Source organism: Hirsutella rhossiliensis (genome assembly GCF_020360975.1).
Source record: "Hirsutella rhossiliensis strain HR02 chromosome Unknown scaffold00005, whole genome shotgun sequence".
In the NCBI taxonomy this organism is placed as follows: Eukaryota; Fungi; Ascomycota; class Sordariomycetes; order Hypocreales; family Ophiocordycipitaceae; genus Hirsutella; species Hirsutella rhossiliensis.
Window position 1 is genome coordinate 5,195,617 of NW_025408671.1, and position 22,113 is coordinate 5,217,729.

General features: G+C 56.8%; 6 protein-coding genes across 6 annotated transcripts; 2 read left to right on the top strand and 4 right to left on the bottom strand.

Annotated features, from left to right (window-relative positions):
- Positions 1-35: 35 nt before the first annotated feature.
- On the top strand, positions 36-2,235 carry HRG_06107 (glutamine amidotransferase class-I domain-containing protein; the record flags this gene model as incomplete). The annotated part of the gene is made up of 9 exons (XM_044864578.1): positions 36-60; positions 125-157; positions 206-252; positions 311-366; positions 431-496; positions 551-756; positions 812-819; positions 878-1,069; positions 1,126-2,235. The coding sequence occupies 9 exons, from the start codon at positions 36-38 to the stop codon at positions 2,233-2,235; spliced, it is 1,743 nt and encodes a 580-aa protein (XP_044721110.1).
- A 487-nt stretch (positions 2,236-2,722) lies between these two features.
- Positions 2,723-6,120, bottom strand: HRG_06108 (voltage gated chloride channel domain-containing protein; the record flags this gene model as incomplete). Its single annotated transcript, XM_044864579.1, has 9 exons — positions 2,723-3,979; positions 4,030-4,068; positions 4,145-4,251; positions 4,299-4,326; positions 4,386-4,477; positions 4,532-4,646; positions 4,701-4,853; positions 4,908-5,551; positions 5,601-6,120. The coding sequence occupies 9 exons, from the start codon at positions 6,118-6,120 to the stop codon at positions 2,723-2,725; spliced, it is 2,955 nt and encodes a 984-aa protein (XP_044721111.1).
- A 189-nt stretch (positions 6,121-6,309) lies between these two features.
- Positions 6,310-6,723, top strand: HRG_06109 (PIF1 protein; the record flags this gene model as incomplete). The annotated part of the gene is made up of 1 exon (XM_044864580.1): positions 6,310-6,723. The coding sequence occupies one exon, from the start codon at positions 6,310-6,312 to the stop codon at positions 6,721-6,723; it is 414 nt and encodes a 137-aa protein (XP_044721112.1).
- Positions 6,724-7,812: 1,089 nt separating this feature from the next.
- HRG_06110 (kinetochore sim4 complex subunit FTA2 domain-containing protein) lies at positions 7,813-8,581 on the bottom strand (the record flags this gene model as incomplete). The annotated part of the gene is made up of 2 exons (XM_044864581.1): positions 7,813-8,208; positions 8,255-8,581. The coding sequence occupies 2 exons, from the start codon at positions 8,579-8,581 to the stop codon at positions 7,813-7,815; spliced, it is 723 nt and encodes a 240-aa protein (XP_044721113.1).
- A 1,686-nt stretch (positions 8,582-10,267) lies between these two features.
- On the bottom strand, positions 10,268-11,158 carry HRG_06111 (uncharacterized protein; the record flags this gene model as incomplete). The annotated part of the gene is made up of 4 exons (XM_044864582.1): positions 10,268-10,299; positions 10,404-10,427; positions 10,487-11,048; positions 11,147-11,158. The coding sequence occupies 4 exons, from the start codon at positions 11,156-11,158 to the stop codon at positions 10,268-10,270; spliced, it is 630 nt and encodes a 209-aa protein (XP_044721114.1).
- A 7,860-nt stretch (positions 11,159-19,018) lies between these two features.
- Positions 19,019-21,529, bottom strand: HRG_06112 (reverse transcriptase (RNA-dependent DNA polymerase) domain-containing protein; the record flags this gene model as incomplete). Its single annotated transcript, XM_044864583.1, has 5 exons — positions 19,019-20,103; positions 20,157-20,272; positions 20,478-21,036; positions 21,103-21,207; positions 21,412-21,529. 5 exons carry the CDS (start codon positions 21,527-21,529, stop codon positions 19,019-19,021), a joined length of 1,983 nt encoding a protein of 660 aa, XP_044721115.1.
- Between the last annotated feature and the right edge of the window lie 584 nt (positions 21,530-22,113).

Sequence of the window (22,113 nt, forward strand, 5' to 3'; positions counted from 1 at the left end):
TTGGTCCGCCAATTGCTCGTTGCGCAACCGACAAGATGAAGTACGTGCTGGTCTCTGGAGGTCGGTATCCCCCTCTCGCGCTCGTACTCGTCTCGTCTGGTGCTTACTCTCTCTCTGCTTGCAGGTGTGGTGAGCGGCGTGGGCAAGGGTATCATCGGTATGCTGCTCGCCTCGGACGCCCGGTTTCCTCGCTGACGCACTCAAGCTTCGTCGGCGGGGCTGTTGCTCAAAACGATTGGCCTCAAAGTCACGGTATGCCTGTCGGACATGAAGCCCGGTTTCCAATCTGGGCTGACGAGCCTGCATATAGGCTATCAAGATCGACCCGTACATCAATGTCGACGCCGGCACCATGAACCCCAAAGAGTGAGCCCGAGCTGCTCTGCTCTCGTCGCTGGCTTTGCTGACGGTTCACCCAAAAAAAAAAAAGGCACGGAGAGTGCTTTGTGCTCAAAGACGGCGGAGAGTCTGATCTGGATCTTGGAAACTACGAGCGGTATGGCAGCGGGCCCCCGAAGCGCGCCCCCCGAGCTGACCTTGTTGCTGCTAGCTATCTGGGCCTTGACCTTACCAGAGACAACAACATCACCACGGGCAAGATATACAAGCATGTCATTGAAAGGGAGCGCCGCGGCGACTACCTGGGCCGCACCGTCCAGGTCGTTCCCCACGTCACCTCTGCCATCATCGACCACATCGAGCGCGTCTCCAAGATCCCCGTTGACGGGTCCGACTCGGAGCCGGACGTGTGCATTGGTATGTTGCTGCATCTTGGGTCCCCGTGTCCGCCGCGACTAACATGACGCCTTAGTCGAGTTGGTATGTGCCCGCCGCTCTGCCGCCTCCCGTTCCTTGTTCCCTCTAACGTCGAATCAAGGGCGGCACCGTTGGCGATATCGAGAGCATGCCTTTCGTCGAGGCCCTCACTCAGCTCCAGCACAAGGCCGGCAAGGGCAACTTCATCAACATCCTCGTCTCATACATCCCCATTGTCAACGGGGAACAAAAGACGAAACCCACCCAATACGCCGTTAAGAGTGTCCGTAGTGCTGGCCTCATCCCTGACTTGGTAAGAGCGTTCCCGTCCCGCTCGCTCTTCATACTACTATGCTAACCCGGGAAAAGATTGCGTGCCGCTGCGAGCGACCCCTGGAAAAGGTCACCATGGGCAAGATTGCCCAGAGCTGCCAGGTCGAGGTCGAGCAGGTCGTGGCTGTCCGCGATATGCCCACCATCTACCAGGTCCCCATCTTGCTGGAGCAACAGGGCCTTCTCGAGCTCCTGCGCCACGCACTGGTCCTCGACAAGGTGTCGCTGACGCCGGCCCTGGTGACCAAGGGCGCAGAAGTCTGGAAGAAGTGGAACACAATCATTCCGCAGGAGCACTCGGAGAAGATTGACATCGCCCTGGTGGGCAAGTACGTTGAACTCCCTGACGCCTACCTATCCGTCGTCAAGTCCCTAGAGCACTCGACGATGCGGTGCGGTCGAAAACTAAACCTAATATGGGTCGATTCTGAGCAGCTGGAAGACAAGACGCAGCACAGCGACCCCGTCGGCTTCTACAAGGCGTGGCACCAGGTCTCCACCGCCGCCGGCATCCTGGTCCCCGGCGGCTTTGGCCAGCGCGGCACCGAGGGCATGATCAAGGCGGCCCAGTATGCTCGTGAGCGCAAGAGGCCCTTCCTGGGCATCTGTCTTGGCATGCAGATTGCCGTGATCGAGTACGCGAGGCACGTCTGCGGCAAGGCCAAGGCCACGTCGGAGGAGTTTGATGCCCAGGCCGAACACCGCGTCATCATCTTTATGCCCGAAGGTTCCAAAGACACCATGGGCGGCACGATGCGCCTCGGCTCGCGGGCGACGCACTTCCAGCCCGGCAGCGACCACAGCAAGCTCCGGGCGCTGTACGGCGAAGCCACCGTCATCGAGGAGCGCCACCGCCATCGCTACGAGGTGAACCCCGACTACGTCGACGAGCTCGAAGCGGCCGGCATGACGTTTGTCGGCAAGGACGACTCGGGCAACCGCATGGAGGTGTTTGAACTCCACGACCACCCGTGGTTCGTCGGCGTGCAGTACCACCCCGAGTACCTGAGCCGCGTCCTCGACCCCTCGCGCCCCTACCTGGGCTTCGTCGCCGCCGCCGCCGGCTGCCTGGCCAAGGTGACGCAGGACGCCCTCAAGGAGAAGACGCTGGTTGTCAACGGGGCCCTGGACGGTACCAAGTTTTGACGGGCTGGCGGCGGAAGCCCCGGCGGGAGTTGGCGGAGGAGGAAAGGTACCGTTTTTTTTGCAATTTTGGCTTCACAGGGAGGTTCAGCAGAGGCAGAGATGGCGCGGGCGAAACTAGACACGGTACAGGGCTTTGGGACGGTTCACGGCGGCATTGCACGAACGTATTGTCGGGACATGGGATGATGGGTGTGTTTGCCGAGTTTCTCCCTTTCTTGTTCACTCTGACTTGATCTCGGTGATGATAGACCATATCCTGATTGTTATACATGAGGTGTTTTTTTTTGCGCGCTGGGGTGACGTTGCGCCATGCTACTCGTTGGTACGAGATGGAATATAAAAAGTTTTTAAAAATATTATTAGCATGCGCCTTGGGCTCTGATCCTTCTCCTCCTCGTTCTCCCGTGGTGCTTCCGTCGAGATGCCCCGTCTTGCCCTTGTTCTCTCCCATTCTTCGCCCAGGCGGCACGGCACCGTCGATGCCCCTCTACAGTATCGAGCGTCTATCCTCGTCGGCCATGCCCTCTCCGTCATCCGTCGTCGCATCCTCGCCGCGCAGCAGCCCGCGCTCCTCGACCCCCGCCTCCTCGAGCGAGGAGGCGCGGCGCGCAGTCCCATCGGCGGCGACGGCGGCGCGGGGGGAGAGGCCAGCGCGGCGGGCAGCGGCGTCGTCGTCGCCGCCGCCGTCGAGGACGTACCAGACGTCCTTCTTGGTCAGCAGGCCGTGGAGGACGCCACGGTCGCTGAAGAGGACGTAGCGCAGGCCGAGCTTCCGGAAGTAGGAGACGGCGAGGTGCAGGCTGGTGCGCGAGGGGAGGGTCAGGGGCGTCTGGTCCATCCAGGGGCGCAGGTCGAGGGTGGAGCGCGGGTCGGCGAGGGGCTGGTGGGCGAAGAAGACCTCGGTGTCGGGCGGCAGGGAGCGCGGCGGCGCGGCGGCGGTGCGGATGTTGTAGCTCAGCTCGGCGCGTGAGATGTAGCCGAGCAGGACGGCGTCGCGCGGGTCCGAGATGACGGGGAAGCCGCGGTAGGGGTGCATGTGCAGGATGGTGGTGAGGGAGGCGATGCTGTGGCCCGTGGCGGTGAGGACGACGAGGTCCTCGATGCGCGTCATGATCTGGGCGGCGGGCACGTCGGGGATGGCAATCTCCTCGCTGCTGTCGAGAAAGGGGTACTCGTTGAGGTGGATCCACGACTCGTAGATGCCGCGGCGCGAAAAGGCGTCGCCCACCCACTTGGACAGCATGACGGCCACCATGATGGGCAGCACGTACGTCAGGGCGCCCGTGAGCTCAAACATGATGACGACAATGGACACGGTCATGCGCGTGACGCCGGCGAGGGCCGCCGCGGCGCCGACGATGGCGTAGGTGCCGGGCGTGACGCAGGGGGTGTCGGGCGCGCACGACGACGCGAAGACGATAAAGCCCGGGTGGCTGGCAACCCAGATCTCCATGACGATGCCGACGGCGCGGCCCGTGAGGGCGCCAATGGCCATGGACGGCAGGATGATGCCCGCGGGGATCTGCAGGCCAAACGTGATTGTGGCGAGCAGGAAGCCCAGCACGGCGGCCAAGATGAGCAGGACAATGGTGCTGGCCGACGCAGCGCCCGTCTTGCACAGGCCGACCTGGTCGTCGAGGACCCGCGCGCAGTCGGCAAAGAGGTTGGACACGAGCTCCGACGACTGCACCTTCATGTAGTTGGGGTAGTTGATGAGGGCCGTCAACAGCGCCACGGCCGACACCTGCGCAACAGGCCCGGGCAGCCAGGCCGTGGCCTTTTCCACCGCGCGACGGCCATGTTGGCCTTGATGAAGAGGCCGCCGTACACGCCCTGCCGGGGGTTGGTCAGCCCAACACGGAGGCAACGGATGACGGGTGCCGGACACGGCAAAGGACAAGGGACATACCCCGAAGATGCCCAGGAGCGCATAGGGGACAATCTCGAAGCCGTGCCAGTCGACGCTGTACTTTGTCTGGTACAAGACGAGCTTGCCGGAGCGAAAGGGGTCCAAGGCTTGGAGCGCGACGGCGGCCGTCATGGCGCAGACGAAGCTCTGCCACATGGTCTTGTCCGGAAGTAGTAGAGTTGCTGTTGCAGCGTCAGCCGAGTCAAGTGTGAAGCAGTGGCGAGAGAAGGGCTGCGAGTACCTCGAGACTGAACAAGACGCCGCCGATGGGGGAGCCAAACGCAACCGAAATGCCCGATGCGGCGGCCGCAGAGAGCACCTCTCGCTTGCGAGCTGGGTCGAGTCAGCCGTCTGCCTCCAAAGGAGCGTGCGGGGCGGCAGGCTCACCCTCGTTGTATCTGATGTTGCCAAAGAGTTTGATGAAGAGGTTTGCGCAACAGCAGGCGACGTGAACAAGCGGGCCCTCCTTTCCCAGCCACATGCCAGAGCCGACGGCTAGAATCTGCTGCTGGTGAGCCAACACAGCCGGAGAGCACGGATGGGACAAGAAACGCACCAGGCCGAGCGATTTGGTAACGAGCGTCCAGGTCCCGAGCAGCCTGCGCATGACGAAGCCGCCCAGGATGGTCTTGATCTCCGGGATGCCGCTGTGCTTGGCGAGGATGGCATACTCCTGAACAAGCAGGGCAGCGCAGTATGCCAGAGTGACCTTGATGCCCGTATTAGCACTCGCCGAAAAGCCCAAAGAGAGAAGCTTGCGTACTGAAAAGACGAGGAAGAAGAAGTATTCAATAACCCACTTGCCGCCGCCGCCATGGACGCCGAGGGCATCGCTCCAGTACTTCCAGCCCAGGCAGTTGGAGCCCTGGTCGTATCCGTAGCAGCAGAAGTTCTTGTTGAGGTAAAAGTGTCCTCCCTCAGGGCCGCTGGAGCAGAATCCCAGCTTGAGGTCGGCCAGCCAGTCGGTTGTGATGTCGATGACGGCAGCAATGGCGCCGACGAGGAGGCCGGTGAGGACCAGGACAATCCAGACCTGGCTGGCATCCAGCAGGTGCTTGAAGTAGCCGAGCAGACCGCTCGCGCTCGACAGCGCGCGCAGCCTCTGGCGCTCCTTTGTATATTCGAAGATCCAGTCAATGGCCGTCAGGTCCTCGTAGCCGACGCGGCGGCCGGGGCCCTCGGTGTGCCAGTCGAGCGGCAGTCCATCCCGGCCGCCGCCGGGCCGAGGCCATGCGAGGCGGCGGGCGACTGCTGGCGCCGGGGACGAAAGGTCGGGCGCCGCGAGCGGGCGGCGAGGAGAAGAATCGCGAGGGCGCCGACAGCAGCGACGGCTTCGGCTTGCGCTAAAGGACAGCGGCACGGTCAAGCCGTCGGCGGTGGGGTCGTCGTCGAGGACGTCGCCGTCGCCTGGATGGCGGGCGAGCGCGAGACTCTTCGTCGTCGTCGTCGTCGTCGCCGTCGTCGTCGCCGAAGTCGAGCTCGTCGCGGCCGTCCGAGGAGGCGGCGATCCTGGGGCCGAGCGCGGCGGTGGCGAGGACGAGGCGACGGGCGCTCGGGGCAGAGCAGCGGCGGCAGCTCGACATCGCACGCGTGTGCCGGCGGTTCACGACGGCGTCATTCTTGTACGAGCCGATGCGGGCCTCCGGCGACCTGAGCTGCGGCGGCTGCTCGGGCGCATCCGCCGGGGAGCAGGACCGGTCGGAAGAGAGCTGCTCAACTCGAGGTGCCACCGGCCGGGCAGGCGGATCCCGTGGGAGACGGGCCTGACGGTGGTCACGCCGCTCAACCGGAACCGCTGGAACCTCAACCAGACCGGCGCTCGCGTTCCAACGCGGCGGCGGACGGCGGCGCGCGTCTTCCTGTCCGAGCACAAGTGGAGGAGGCCTGCCGACGGAGGAGGAGGCGTTGCTAATGCTGGGCCAGGGCGACGATAGCGCGACGCCGGTCCCGGCCGTCTTCGTCTTCGTGCCCGGCATGCCGGTCGTCGTGAACCAGAACACGCACCAGGGGCTGAAGCTAGTGAACGGCGCCGGGTACACGGCGGTAGACGTCATCCCCGACCAGCCTTCCCGGCCACCGGGTCTCGGCCGAGCTGACGATGCACTTCGGGCCGCCGGCGGGCATCGTGCTGGCTTCGGAGACGACGGGACTTCCACTTCGTCGGGATGCCGGCCGGGACGATCCTGCTGACGCCCATCGGCGTCAAGATCACGGCGCAGCGGAAGCGGCCGTGGCAGCGCAACGACGTCAGCCGGAGGGGCCTGCCGTGCGCGGCGGCCTTCGCCTGCACCGACTACAAGGTGCAGGGCGGGACGCTGGAGCGCGTGGCGCTGGAGCTGCGGGGGGCGAGGATGACGACGGTCGAGGGGAGGGCGGTGCCGTCGCCGTGCGACCCGTACAGCCTGTACGTGCAGCTGTCGCGGTGCCCGACGCTCGACGGCATCATGCTCGTATCGGAGGTGCGGGAGCGGGATCTAGTCGGGAACCGGGTGCCCGAGGAGATGACGGCAGCGCAGGCCCGGCTAGAGGAGCTTAGCAGGCAGACGACGCAGGAGGCGGCCGACTGGCTCCGCGGGTAACGCGGGCGGCGTAGGCGTCTCGCTCGCAGCGGAGGAGATCCTGCCCTTAGGACGACTACCTAGCACACAATCAGGGGCGGAGAAAGCAAAATTATGGGAAGGCGCAACGTGAGAGATAGAAATAAGAGCAACAATCTCAAGGTAGTTAATGGACATCGACGGGTGCGTGTCTAATATAGACGGACCGCAAAGGCGGAGATTTAGACTTCACAGGCCAGCCGGCTCTAGGCTAGCGGGCTTGCCGTAGCTACCGACGTAAAAGGAGCACAGGTCAAGGGCCAGGAGGGGGCAAAGAGGAAAGGGCGTATTCCGGGGCGAGCTTGAAAGAAAGGGCCAGGAAGAAGACGGGCTTCAAGGAAAGAGGGCAAAAGGGGCGGCGACGAGGGCGGTGAGGTTGTATTTTAAACCAATCTGAAGAGAGCAAGCCGACGAATTAGAGGACGGCAGCCGACGAATCAGAGGGCGGCATTTAGGGGGGGGGAAATTGATGGCGGCTTTTTTTTTTTCTTTCTCCCCGGGGAGGAACCAGAAGAACCTTCGTCACTAACGTTCCTCAAGGCACTACGTTCGTACCTCACTTCGTTCCTCAAGGCACGGGAAAACTCGATCGAAGGGGAGGGGGCAGGGGTCGCAGGGCAAGAGAACTTTCGTCACTCGTTCCTCGTTCGGACCTTCTTCTCGACACTAACCCATTTTGACTCTCGCGCGGTGACTTTTTGGGGTTTGCAACAGTGACCCTATAGCCTGCCGTAGCAGAACCTCACCAGTGTCACGTGCCCAAGCAGCATCACGTGCCCACGCGCGACCTCGTGTCTATATAAGGCCCGCTCGGTCGTGTAGTCTAGTCTTCCTTTCTTGCTCCTTAGCTTTGAGTCTTCGTTCATAGTGCCAATACATCTTTATAGCCGTCAAGGCTCTCGTATGTGCCTGGCCGTAACAATATCATCAAACATCGCCAAATCCCCCACCCTCTCCTCCACCGCATCAAAATGCATATACCTATCGTAGCGGTTCAATATAACGTGCGGTTCAGTCCAAGCAGTTCCGAAATCAACAAGCTTCCCATCTCTATAGTTATCTTCCTTTATATCACGGACAAATATCCCCATCGAGTGTAAAGATCGCAGATCTCGTAGGTTGCGCGGCAAGCTTTTGACACTGACCCCGAACCTGCACTTGCAAGATCTTCAACAATGGCATAGATCGGACGGTTTGTGTTTTTAGGGCGTTGTCCTGTTCAACACTGAAATCAAGGTTCCACTCATCCTCCAGTTTTCGGATGTCTTTTTCCTCCAAGCGGATATAGCCGTGGCATGGAACTGCAACTTGATGCGGCAGTAATCGCCTGTCTTGCGCCTGCTTGATTCGACCGTATGCGCGGCATTCTGAGGAGGGCATAACATGCCATTCCAACTCTTCTTCAGTGCAGCGGATACCCGCAGTGTAAAGTTGGTGGTAGTCATACGAAATATCGTACGGCATAAACTAAGGCATAATTAACCTCTCGAGCTGCCAGCTCACCACTACTTACCACCTTCAAAGCGTAGTGCTTAGACTCGATCTCAACCTTGAAAACATGTGCCATGATCTCAGAGTGGCCTGAATATGGTTCTGAGTAGTCATCGAGCATATCTTTCCAGGTGATCGATGCGTTGGCGAGTGCAGAGGATGCAACTTCGACCATGGCAAGGCGGAAGTCCGTCTTGAACGTCCATGTCCTCGTCGAATAGACCATCAGCACATCTAGAGGTGCCTGTAGTCTTCCCGGGAGCCCTAATTCGAGAATATTTGCTCCGCGTCCGATTTGGCTTTCTTCCGTCGGTTTGTTGTCGCCGTCCTGGTCGTGCCATGTTGTCATATTTTGCTCAAAAAATAGAGCACATAGTAGAGTGAAATTTGGAAATAATGGAGGCGGGAAATGAAGCCTGTGATCGATGGCGAGTGGATGAGAACAGAGCTGGCGAGGTAAAGCTTCCCTGACTTGGAGAGAACCACGGTTGTATTGCAGCGCGCGTCACGGTCGTCAGGCTGGCTGGATGATTGAGGTAACCAACAACTCCAACCATTACGCCCAGTTCTTGTCCCAGATGCATCGCATGTCTCATTACTACTACTCCGTTGTGCCGATATGGGCATCGCGGTTCCCGTCGCACCCATCCTTCCCTGTCAATTTCGCCTTCCCCAGCCTCTTTGCACGTCTCTTTCATTCAGCCGTGCAGGATACAGTATATCTGGCTGATGCTACAGACCAGAGCAACAAGGCAATATGAGGTGCATCAAGTGGCCAGAATCCGGCCTCATCGTCTTGCACCTCTCCCACGCCCCCTCCATTGCAAACTTTCCCCCTACACCCCCTTCTCCCCGGCGTTAAATATCCCAGCCAACGACACCACGGAGCGGGTAGCTACGCCGACTCTAGCCGAGTCGAGACCGCCCTCAGACCGCCCTCTGGTCATACCGGCTTCCCGGGCACGACCCTGGGGCCGACCTTCCCTTCCTACGAACTCTCCGAGATGCGACCGACCATGCCTTGCAGATTGGAGACGCAATGTGACCATCACGTCGTGCAACCACCTGTTCACCAACTTGACCCGCTCCTTGAAGCTGTTAATCCCGACGTGAGCATCCCGCCCTTGCCACGCAGGCAGCCTCCTGCAAGCCTCGCCACTTTCCGTTACTTCAATATGTATTGCCCTGCTTCGGACTAAGCTGAGGGAGTAGAGATCAGGGGGTGAACCTGCCTCAGGTCCACCCCCTGACCCTCACTACGGGGATCCTGTGGGCTAGTCTGACCTAAGACCACCTAATCACTTTGGAAGTCTGTCCCTACTCTTGCTTGGTAGTTGGCTTGCTGATGACGTTAGAGAGGGATGAGTCGGATGACCGGCGCATAGATGCAGAATCTGACGGTGTTCCAGCCAAGGATGAGCATTATCTGATGGAAGGGTGGCCAAGAGTAAGGCCAATTGCTAGGCATTCTCTTAGGGGCGGCTTGCAGGCATCAGCCAAGCACTAGTAGATCACAGTTCCGACAGAGGAGGAAGGCGCATGAGTAAACCGGGCAGATACATGCCACTAGACGGCTAGAGTCGCATTGCTGTGACTCACGAGATGATTTGCTGGAGCTCACATCAGGGGCTACAATGAAGCTCGACAGGAATCAGGAAGTCTGTTCTACTCTTATATGACGGTGTTGGTGAAATGTTGTGTCAATACACATCGGAATAAGGGGGTCACCACAGCTAGATTCAAGATGCATGTTCTATCTCTAAAGGGGCAGTCTGAAGGGGCTATTTATACAGGAGGCCTTAGGGAGTTCTGGAGACCTCCTGAGTATGGGGCTCTACCGTGCATAGTTGGCTGTGCCCACGCATAAAGGGGTAGCTTTCCTTACTCAGGAAGTCCTGATGCGTTACTGCTACAGAGGCCAGGAATCTTTTCCAGGTCCCTAACGGGGCTGCCCTGGTCCACAGACAGAAGGATATCAAAAGGCTTTAGTGAATCGGTAAGGGCATGGCCAACAGTGCCAATCTTCAATATATATTTAAAACAACCAATGGAATCGGCGATACGCCCCTGCAGGCCCTCGTCAACGCGTGTCAGCAGGTGCTCCCTAGGGAATCATAATGCGGTACCACTGCGTTTGGATAAGTCGGCACAGAATAATGCAAGTGCATTACCGTACGGCCGCCAGTAGACGTAGGCTGTGTTGTTACCATGGCTTGGCCGGGACTGTCGTGCATCGACGGGGACGGTTGCCCGCCATAGACGCAGCCTTGTCGCGTGGTGCTCGCGCGACTCAATGGGGTTGTCGGTGGATACGGAGAATGAACAGCCGATGCCATGACTGCAGTAGCCACGCCCATGTGATGTTGATAGCCGTACGAGGACGTTACGAGCTGCGACGGCTCCCAGACGGACGAACTTGTCGTCGACCCCTCGGTGGTGGAGGGGTTCGGAATCGACTGTCCCGACAAATATAGGGAGAAGTCTTCATCTAGACTGGCCAGTTGTCGCGGCATCAGGAGCCGTTGTAGCGACTGGACAGCGGCACTAGGGTCGTCGGCGTGAAAGGGTTGGCCTTGGTTGGAATCAAGTGGCAAGGTGCCCGACTGCAAGAAACGGGTTATTTGGTCGTCGCTAATGCCATGCCTGTTGAAGAGCTCCTGGAGCTGCTTGTTCTCCTCGGCTACTCTTCTCGCGGCCATCTGGACCTCGGTCGAGGCCTCGATGCCCTGAGTCTCGTATTCTCTGAGTCGCCGTTTGAGGTCCTGGACATACTCTCCGTCGGGCGCGTGATCTCCTCTGGTTGTCTCGAATTCGGGCTAATTTGTTCTCGCGCTAGAGCAGAGAAAGAGAAAGGACTCTGCTGTTAGTTAAGGCCTTTCCAGTCTACGGTATCACCTGGGTTGATGTCACTTACCGCGAGGGACATTTGGCTTGCAAGCTTGTTTGGGGCCGCTCTCCTTGACTAATGAACGAGGAAAGGATTGTAAAAATAAGCGTCTCCAAGTAGAATATCTGTGAGCGTAAGAGAACGAGAAATGCGAAATTAACAAGTTATAGAGAGTTGGGGGGAAGAGCTGGAAGAATTGCTCCAGCGGCTCCAATCACTCGAGACGCATGCAAATCATGGCGCAGCCCTTGCAGCCTTCACGGATATTTGGACAGGTGACGGTTGGATATGCATTTCGGCGTCTCAAATAACTACACGTCCTCATGCGCACGTCCTCATGCGCCTCGCTGACTGTCCACCCCAGCCGATCGAGGACAATGGAGAGTGTGACATTGTCTGGCGCGGAATGCTTAGTGGTTCAGGATTCCTCGCGAATTCCGCAAAACGAGGTCATAGAGAGGCGACCTCCAACTTTAATGTCAATGATCTATTTTGTAGTGTTCTCTACTGCGACGGCGTACAGCAATGTAGCTACGGCGCAAGGTAGCAGTAGCCAGTGTTAGAAGACGAGTTTATATTATTACATGCTCTTCTCGCTGTGGCATCTTCGTCCATTTCTCTCAAGCTTTCACTCGCATATCTCTTCAGTTTTACAAGGTTCATTTCCTTCGCTATATTCTCAACGGCTTTAAAAGCTGTCGCTACTTGGTTAGTTCCCAATCAGGGTTGCTTCTGGGAGAACTTACAAATGCGTTCTCCGTCCCCTCGCGATCAAAACAGCCGCCCTCATAGAGGATATACCGACGAGAAATCTCCATGTTCTCGGCCACAGGGTATGGAGGGTCTCCTCCGAGTGTGTCTGAGGATCCAAGCTGTCCTTGGAATTGTGCAATCGTCTGGAGATCTCGAGGTGATAGTGTTGATGAGCACGCTTGCGCAAATACGCGTGCTCTCTCCGAATTCTCTTCAATCTCTTTGAAAAGTTGCCGCATGATACCAAAGACAATTGTTTGGAAGGCGACGGTAGGGACCTCCGTATGCGTGCTGGGTAAGCGACTGGATGTCTGACGGAGGCCCTCGGATTGAGATTTCATGGCCTCTTCGATTTGTGCCATCTGGGGCTTGTGCTGAGTCGCATTGTTCAACTCGTCCGCGGCGTTGCCTGATTCCCCTATACCATTCACGTCAGTAAATGTTCGCTGCCGCCATGACATATCACGAAACCGTTCTTACTATCGTCCTGGCGCTCGGGCTTTGGAGCGGCTGTCGTGGCTTCGGCGTGTAGGTTGGGGTTTTGCTGAGCCGGAGAGCCTTTCGCACTTGCGTAGGAGTCGAAAAGAGGACGCCGAGGTTGTGACATTGTCTCGTTTAGATTCGCTACCACGAGCTCTCGCATGTGCTCTTAGTAGCGCGTGTAAGCCGTAAGTGCCGCAAGATACTCACGACCTAGAAGTCGAGCGTTGAGTCAAGGAATGAATGGAAGACGTAGTTGGTAGCAGAGCTGGGAAACACGACGTGAAAGCCGGACAGGTAATCATACAAACCAGCAGTCTATGGTGGCATCTAGCAAGCGGAGTGTAAATATCGCGATGTCTCGTTTTCCCACCCTAAGGGTGTCCCTGACGGCTCTCTAGAGCCGCTCCTTTGGACTTCCGGCTAATTTTCATATATTGAGAAGTATTGCTACCTCGTTAGATGCAAATGTAGGTCTCGAAGGTCGCCGTCTTCTTCCGAAGTTGATGCCGACGTGGGCAGCCCTCCCTGTCGCGAGGCTCCCTCCTCTGCAAGCTTCGCCACCCCGACACTTCCCAGGCATGCACATGTACATTGTCATACATTGGGTCAACGACGAGGGAAGAGAAATTAACGGACAAGTCCTGCCTGGCGTTCCTCCTGAACCCCGTCGCAGGGAGGCTGCGGACTAGTCTGCACGATTCGGTTCGCCCCTGTGCCTACAGAGAATTTGGCTACTCGTAATTTTGCAGCATTAGCGGATGTGATCGGCGCATAGATGCAGAAGCTGAACCTGGTCAAAGACGCATAAACCATCTCAGGGGTGGCCGGCAGGCGTCAGCGAAGCAACAACGGACCACAGCCCGGAAGTGGAGGAAGGCGCATGATCCCACCCGACGATATGTGCAATGAGATGGCCAAAGCTGCGCCTTGGGATTCTCGGATGATTCGCTGGAGCTCGTCCCGGCCAAGGCAGCCCGTCTCATACTCGTTTAGATAGTGAAGGAGGTAGGCACCACCCCTTTGTCCCAGTTTCCATATCTCCCATTTTCTTGCAACTCTCCGAAAGCCAACGAAGCCCTCCTTCCCGCCATGTCGACTGACACTACCTCGACTATGCAGGGGAACATGAGTTCCACTGAATCGATTGCCTGTGGACAAACTGGTCATCTTCGTGCTCTCGATATGCTTCTTTGTCCTACCTCGCCCACCTCAGAATTCTCGGATACCGAAAGCCAATTCAACAGCACAAACTGCCGTGACAAATATCCACAAGACGAGATTGAAGTGTCACCTACACAAAATATACAGCCCTCGTTTGCACCTAGCGATCTTGAAGAGAGTGATTACTCTTCATTTTGGGGCGATGACAAGGAGAATCGTCCTCCTACTGGGCTCGTTTTTCGAGTCACTGTATCCGATACTTGCCATCGAGTAGAGGCCAGCGGTACAGTCGAGAACGGACAAGGCAAACAGGTTGAGATGGAACTTGACCTCCCTCTCTGCAAGCCTGTTAGAATTACTATCAGCCTTTCTCAGTCTTCTCCTTCGGACTCATCACGACACACCAGGAAATGCGAGCGGAGAGACCATGGCGGGATATATGGGGTGTGAGTACAGAATGTCGAGCGCCTGAAAGAATATGGCAAAGCCATGGGCAAGGGCATAAGCGACAGCGGATTCACAAAATCCGGAGGAGCAAGCAACCAGCCGTGGAGGAGTGTTGAATTGTTATATCTTCACCAGCCCTTATGATGGTAGTAGTCCAGATATCCTCTAAGAAACGCTGGTTCCACAAGCTGGCATTTGCATACCGCTCGCCTTCATGCGAGACTTGTCGGGAATTGCCCTCGGGTCACCGAATCATGCGAGGCGTATCGATGATCCAAAACGGCGTCGGGTGTGAGTGCCCCTGCTGCCTTTCCAACACGAGTCCAAGTCTAAGTGAGTCGGTCAACTCGGTCATGAGCATACTGCGGCGAGTCGTTCGTGGCGATAGAACTGCCCGGGTTTTCCGGGGTCGCATGTGACTTGAGCATGCAGAAAATTGAATCGAGGCTCCTCGCTAGATCCCTGTCTGAGGTTGACTGTTGCTTTCTTGCACCCTCCACCATAAGCGTGATGAGTGATTGCCATTGCCTTTCCCTAGGTGTCGTACGGTGGAACAGCCGCCACTTCATGCTCGGCTCGCCGCTTTCACTGCCATCAGAACTGTAGTCGCTCACGGCGAGCTCGTCGCCCCCCCGAATTTGGAATTTGATTGATACTTCACTTGCGGAGGTAATCTAAGCATATCTGGACGTCTGGACACTGTCTACAGCGTGCATATTAGGGCGAGACGAGCCGGTTATCCTTAGCGAGCCCTTCTGCGAGTCCGATGAAGTCTTTAAGGATATGTCTTTCAAACGACTGGTGGATGTTTGCGTGAACTATCGTGGGTATTTCGTTCGAGGAGAGTAACTGAAGTAAAGATCGAACTAAAGATCATGATTGACGTGGAAAGCAGGGCTTCATTTATGCTTCGAAGGCACACTTGCGTCGCGCTTCCAACTTGGATTACTTGGAGCTTTTGCACGACCTGAATGCAGTATGTGCGTGTGGCCCAAACTTGGGACGCTTAAATCTAAGGAAGTGGCCGTAGATGGAGGGCATAAAGTGATGTAATTATCGTCTGTCTGATTCAGTGCCCTTGTAAGGTGCACACACGCAACGAAACAGAGAGTGAGGAGCGGGGGCCAGTGGTTCAATTGATTGATCTCTGAAGAACTCATAAAATACCCGGGAATAGACTCTCTTCTTTATATGATAGCATTCCCCGTTTCCTGCTCGGAGGTGTGATTTCTTCTAGCGCGTAACAGCCCTCAGGATAGTACAAGGTGCTCCGTCGACCGTTCAGCACCGGGGGCTGTCACCACAGACAGCTGCACCTCTCTGTCTACCCGTTTCCTCTGGTGCTCTCATCATACTGTCTAGAGGTACTGCTGGCACAACTAAAATCGCCAGACAAAGTCCACACTGACCTCCAAACTGGTGTCTCACCCAACCAGTCACAGAACATATCAGGAGCACAGATGATGCTAGGAACACTAATCCGCTCACTGCTCCAAGCCACGGCATCCCTGGTTTGACGTCGGCTGCTCTGGCTGAAGCTGGTTAGAGTGCCGGTCAAAACGACGGAAAGACTGTGTCTTCCTCCATATCGCCATAACCATAATAACGGTAACCAAGTGAGACACCATTGGAGCAGCCCACCAATATTCGACGCCGGATAGCCTGGACTGCCAGACAGTCGCCCCAATAAAGGGAAGGTGAAAGACTAAGGCTAGTCCAAAAATGATGATTCTCGCCTTGGAGGGGTCAGGCTCAACGGCGCTGCAAAAATAGGCGTAAATCAAGGGATCGACAACTTGAATAAGCTGTAAACCATGAGTATATCGGTGAGGTAGTTAGATGGGCTTGAATGGGAAGTACCTCAATGATGTCGACGCATAACATGGTGACCCCTTTCCAGGCTGTGAAGAAGGGGTAGGCAAGGACGTTTGGTAGGTGTCCATTTCTCGCACTGCCGAACAAAGCGGCGAATACCAGTCCGATACCCAAGAGACAGGCCGTGGAGATCAACGCCCAAGTTCGCCTACGCGAAGCTTCTCGTGGCTTGACTCTGATCATCCAGTACAGGTACGGCGCCAGGAAGATCGTGGTCACGGCAAACACTACACCGGCCTCGGTGACCTCCTGATGGCAATCTCGTCTTGCATGTCGACATGTGGCAACCTTGGACGGTGGAGAGCGGATTTCGGAATTAAAGAAAATGAGAATATGAGCACTGGGTTTGCCCGGAACAAGGCGTACCTTATATAATGTTAAGTCATAACAGCGAATGTTGGTACTTGAAGAGTAACGTTTAGTGAAGAGAGCCACAGGACGTTGTCTAGTCGCTTTGCAAACGGGCAGACATACCTAGAGTGAGATGGTGATGGGTGCTTTATGCATAGTAAGGTTACACCATCATTGCCTTGAGACTGGGCTATAGTTGACATGATGATTTACATATATGAGGCGGGTGAGCTTCCTCCACATAGAAGCGGCCTGGACAGATTAGGGTGGGCGGAACGGCACGTCTTCAACGGGTCAATGCGGTTGGCCTCCTGTTATGAGGCCATCCAGTAGATCTACATCACCAGCAGTGCATACAACCTGGTTCATGCAATATGGCTTGCATGCGTCTAAGCTCGCATTGACAAGGGACGTCGGAACGCCATGGGCCTGCGCAGAGGGCAACTGCTGTCAAAATGAACGTGGTCGTGACGACACCAGGAGCTCTCTGGTGGAGATGAACCAAACAAAGAAGGTCAAAGACACGAGCAAAAGGTCAGCTCTCCTGGTCGTCCCTGATCTCGACCTCGTCAGGGCCGTCGGTCGTGAGCATCAAGAAAGGCAGGATTTTCAGGCGGGAAGTGAAGGAACAGGAGAGAGGTCTCTGAGATGGGAAAAGAGAATTAGGTACCTGGCGACTCCTCCGGCTTGTTCGTCTCCTCAAGAATCATCTCCATCGCCCTTGCTAAAAGTGCTCTGCCCTCACTGTCTAACTTATCAACAGAACACGATCCTTGACCCTCCATAAAAGCGCTCTCGCACTGGAACTCGCTAGTTTGACGATTCTTTTGGTCTCTTCCTGCCATGTTTCGCGCATGCTTAGTGTTACGGCCAGGCACATACGAGCCTTGACGGCTATAAAGATGTATTGGCACTATGAACAAAGACTCAAAGCTAAGGAGCAAGAAAGGAAGACTAGACTACACGACCGAGCGGGCCTTATATAGACACGAGGTCGCGCGTGGGCACGTGATGCTGCTTGGGCACGTGACACTGGTGAGGTTCTGCGCTGGCGGCTCTACGCTGGCGCCCAGGGTCGTGACACTGCCCCCGTCTAAGGCCTTGATATGCGTATCAAGGTAGTCAGTCGTGGCGGCGGGTTCTTGGTTTCACGGCTTTCTGCTGTGTCGTCATCGTCTCGTTCCTCGCAGCCCTCCTCCGCTGCAGCACATTCGATCCAGTATTGCAGGTTGACGGGTGGGCCTGCTGCGTCCGGATGTTCATCGTGGAAAATCTTCAATGCCATTGGTGCGTTACGGAAATTCCTAGCCGGGTACCAGGTCTCATCAGGGTCACATCCCTTCCATAAGACCTGGTATTCCAGTCGTCGACTCTACCGGTTACTCGAGACTGCTGGACTTGATCAACCTCCCACTCGGGTTCTCCGTTGATCTCCTCGGGTGGCGGAGGTGACTGGATCTGCTGGGGCAAGGGGTTATCGGCTGCTTTTCGAAGACGGTCGGCGTGGAATAGGTTCTTCATTTTGTACGACTCGGGCAGCTGCAGTACGTAGCTATGACCGCGTTCTTCCAGGATTACGAACGGACCTGACCATTGGTTATCTAGCCGAGTAGTCGGAGCGTTCGTGGCGAAGCCTTTCCTGCTGAGAAAAACTCGGTCACCGATGGCAAAGTCGGTTGGTCGTCGTTTCCTATTAGCCTGTTCCTTCTGACGTTCTTGAGCGGCGGTGGCAGCATTCCTGGCGTCTTCCTGGGTTTCCTGGGCGGTCTGCACAAGTTCCCTAGCTCTGGCGGCGGGTCCGGTGGCAGCGGTCTTGTCAGTCGGGGGCAGTGACAGGGGGTTCCGGATATCTCGGCCTAGGGCTACTTTTAACGGTGCCATGTCGATGGAAGAGTGCCAAGACGAGTTATGGGCGAAGTCGAGGGCGGGCAGCAGGGAACTCCAGTTATCTTGATGCTTCGTCACGTAGAATCGTAGCTTTTGATCTAGGTATTGATTTGTGACTTCTACACCCCCTTGGGTCTGAGGGTGTAGGGAGCTTCCATGACGATGCTTCGTTCCCGTGAGCCGGTTAATCTCTGCGAGGAAGGCAGAAATAAACTGTCCAGCGTTGTCAGAAATCCATACGAGGGCATACCGAAGAAACGATAGAGGTAGCGGAAGTAGCGGCTAGCTAAGACTTCTGCCGTATCGTTTTTCTTTCCTGGGAGCGTGGCGATAATCCGGCTTAGCTTGCAGACGAAGGTCCAAACATAGTCATATCCGTAACGGTCTTTCGGCATATCCTTCCCGTCACATTCGACGTGCTCCCAAACAGAGGTCGGTACGGGCAGTGGATGGAGCAGTCCAGGGGTCTTGTCTCGAGGGGTTTTGTTGCGGCGGCAGTCGTGGCAGTTCCGAATATAACGACGGATATCCTCCTTCATCCTTGGCCAGTAGAAGTCTCGTTGGAGCAGCTTGATCACCTTGTTCTGTCCGGCGTGAGCGAAGATCTGGGGTTCGTGGGCTTCGCGAATGAGCGCGGTCTGAAGAAACGTCTGCTTGTCTGAGGTCTGGGCTGGTACGACCAGGTGTGTTCCATGGGTACCGAGGTCTTGGAGGAGGTTCTCTTGGCGGATCAACGAAACGAGTTCGGCTCCCTTCGGGACCGAGTTCGGGTCTAGTTCTGGGCGGTCTTGATCGGGCGTCTGCTGTATCCCTCGGTCTTCTGGGGTCTGTAGGGCACTCGTGGCCCTCAGAACTAATGGTCTAGTAGGCTTAGGTTCGGGACTAAAGTTCTGAGGGGCAGGTTGCCGGCGGCCGTAGGGTCTAGAGAGTCGGTCGCGAAGCCTAGCCTTTCCGGAGGATCAGGGTCACCGTGCGTTCCTCGGCTTCCCGGGCCTTTACGGTAGGGAGCTCCGCTGTCTTCCTGGAGAGGGCATCGGCGACTACGTTCAGTCGACCGGGGCGGTAGAGGAAACGGATGTCGAACTGGGCGAGAAAGTCGGACCATCTGATCTGTCGTACCGAGAGCAGGCGCTTCGTAGAGAAATGGACTAAGGCTTCGTGATCGGTGATCACATCGAACTTCTGGCCTAAGAGCTCTGGGTAGAAGTGCTCTAGACTCTGTACGACGGCGAGGAGCTCTCGATCTTGGATTGGGTAGGCTCGCTCGGCCGGGGTCATGGTCTTAGAGAAGAATCCAACGGGCTTCCAGGTCTGATCAGGCTGTTCCTGCCATAGAACACCAGCTGTGGCATTCCGGGAGGCATCGGTCTCCAGTCGGGTCGGCAGTTCTGGTCTAAAGAAGGCGAGGACCGGGGCTTCGATAGCCAGGCGCTTGAGTTGATCAAATGCTTCGCGTTGCTCCGGGCCCATCACAAAGGCAACATCCTTCTTAAGCAACCGGTTCAAGGGTTCTGCCACTCCAGAGGCGTGGTAGCAGAAAACACGGATGAAGTTGCATAGGCCAACGAATGATCGGATCGCGGTGCGGTCTCGGAGGTCCTCAAACTTCCAGTCTTGTATCGATCGAACTTTCCGAGGGTCGACACTAAGGCCCACACCGGCTTCAAGCAGAACGCCGAGGTAGTCAACCTTGGTCACGTTAAATCTAGACTTCTTGATGTCTCCCTGGAGGTTTGCCTGATGGAGTCGCCAGATCACTTCTTGACAGTCTTTCCAGTGGTCTTCTTCTTTATCCGAGTAGATCAGGACGTCATCTGCGTAGGCGCTGGCGCACCGGTCGAGGAGATCGTGAAGCTGCGCGTTGATAAACTGCTGGAACCAGGCGGGACCTACCTTCAGACCGAACGGGAGGACTTTCCAGCGGAAAGTTCCGAAACGGGTGCGAAAGGCGGTCAAATACTCGGAGTCAGGGTCCATGCGGAGACGGTGGAAGGCCTGGATCACATCGATCTTCGTGAAGCGTTGAGCTTCACGGCAACCAAAGCAGTACCTTCGAGGGACGGAGCGGGCGTGATGCGACTTTTAAGATGATCGTTCATCCAACGGTAGTCGATGCAGAAGCGGCGGGCGGTCGTGTTCGGTTTCGAGCGAAGAGGACAGAAGCGGCGTGCGGACTCGGATCGGGCTCGATGAAGTCTATCTCCGGAGGTGATCGACAGTCTCTTTCTCTAGAGGCAGATACTTAACGGGCGTGCGGTACGATGGGGTCCTGTCGGCGAAAGAGGCTTCTCAAGCTCTAGGACTACATCGTGACCGGGTCGGCTCGAAGGTAGGGTGTGGGCCTCTTTCTTCGAGAAGAATCCTCTAGATGGGTGAGCTGGGGCGGTAGACGACTACGGACACAAGCAACATGCTCAGGGTCTTCTCCTGAGGAACGGAATGCTTTGTCCCTGGTAGGTCTTTTGATCCGGGAGACTTTAGCAACGGTTCGAGCACTAGGGACGGTCTGGTCAAGGCCGGAGCTTGGCTCGAGCTGGACTGGATCCCGGGCATCAACGGTTCGAGTTCGTTCCACTGTTCGAATCTCTCGTGAGACTCTACTTGGCAGACCAGGGCGTTAATCAGGGCTTGATCTTCGGAGGCTTGGATCGAGGCGACGGAGACGAAGTCGGTAGCAGGGGCGGTCGTGAGCTGAAAACGGACAGACTTCTTGGCAGACGGAGACTTGGACTGAAACGACGGAGACGGAGTCGGTAACGGGGTCGGGACAGAGGCCGGAGGAGTTTGATCAGAGCGGCCCCAGTTCTTGTGGAGGATCCGGTAGCGTTTCTCCTCTTTCTCGAGCAGGCGGTTCCGCCTCTCAGCGTCGGCCTGGATCTTAGGGTCGATCCGACCCGAGAGCGGGGCTTGACGAGAGAGCTGGATCGTCGGGGAGAACTTGGCGAGGGCAGGAAGATCATCTGGCCAGATGATCTGTCGGGCGGCGCAGTCAAGCAGGAGGCGCTTCTCCCGCATCCAGAAAAGACCGATAAAGATATCATGGCCACACTCAGCTATATCAAATGTCTCGTTTGCGAACGAACGGCCATCGATGACGAAAGTGGCGACCAGCTGTTTCTGGATATAGCCGGCTGGCTTTCCACGGAAGTCTTGGAGGGGAATCCGACTCGGGAGCTCCTTAATCTGGGCTCCGAGTCTTTGGGCGGCGGACTGGGCGAAGGTTGGGCTAACCAGCAAACGGGTTTCGGCTCCGGTATCACAGAGGGAGCGGGCAGGTAGGCTCACACCATCCACTTGGACTTGACTTGGCAGAGTGAATGACTTGCTAGACCTACTCGCTGTCTGTGACACCTTAGGGACCATCAAGGAGTCTTGTGATGGTCCTATTCGTTTCCGAATCTTGATCAGAGTCGTTGGCAGGGACAGGGACGGAGGCGACACGGGAGACAGCATGGGTGCGGTCGGGACACTCGCGAGAGAGGTGCCCTGTTTTTCCACAAATAAAGCAGGTGCCATTATCCCAATGGACCCTTTTCTCATCGTCGGTCAAGGCTCTGCCAGCATCACGCGAGGTGATAGGGTCGAGCCGGTCTTGTTCGGAGTCTTGGCGGTAGTCGGAGCAGTCTTAGTCGGCGCGCGGCGAGATCGGTCGGAAGAGCGGGAGTCCTGTGTCTGCCTCATACTCCTCTTCTGGCAGTGGACAGCGTCTTTAATGAACCCACAGAAAACCTCGTAGGTCACGGACTCGTCGCGGGTCTTGGTCAAGAGGCTGTTATCTAGGTTGGCCGGGATGTGCTGCCACAGGGTATGCTTCATCTGGTCCTCGGCACACGACCGGTCGCAGTTAAGTAGTCAAATTCCGCAAGAAAGTCCACAATGTCGGTCTTCCCATTCACGGTAAACTGGAGGCGTTGCAGGCGGTCAAGAGCCTCGGAAAGCTCATTCGGATTGCCATAGGCGGACTCAAGGGCTTGGATCATCTCTGCCACTCCAGAGAAGGGTCGAGTGTCAGAGGAGAAGCGGGTTTCAAGTGCTCG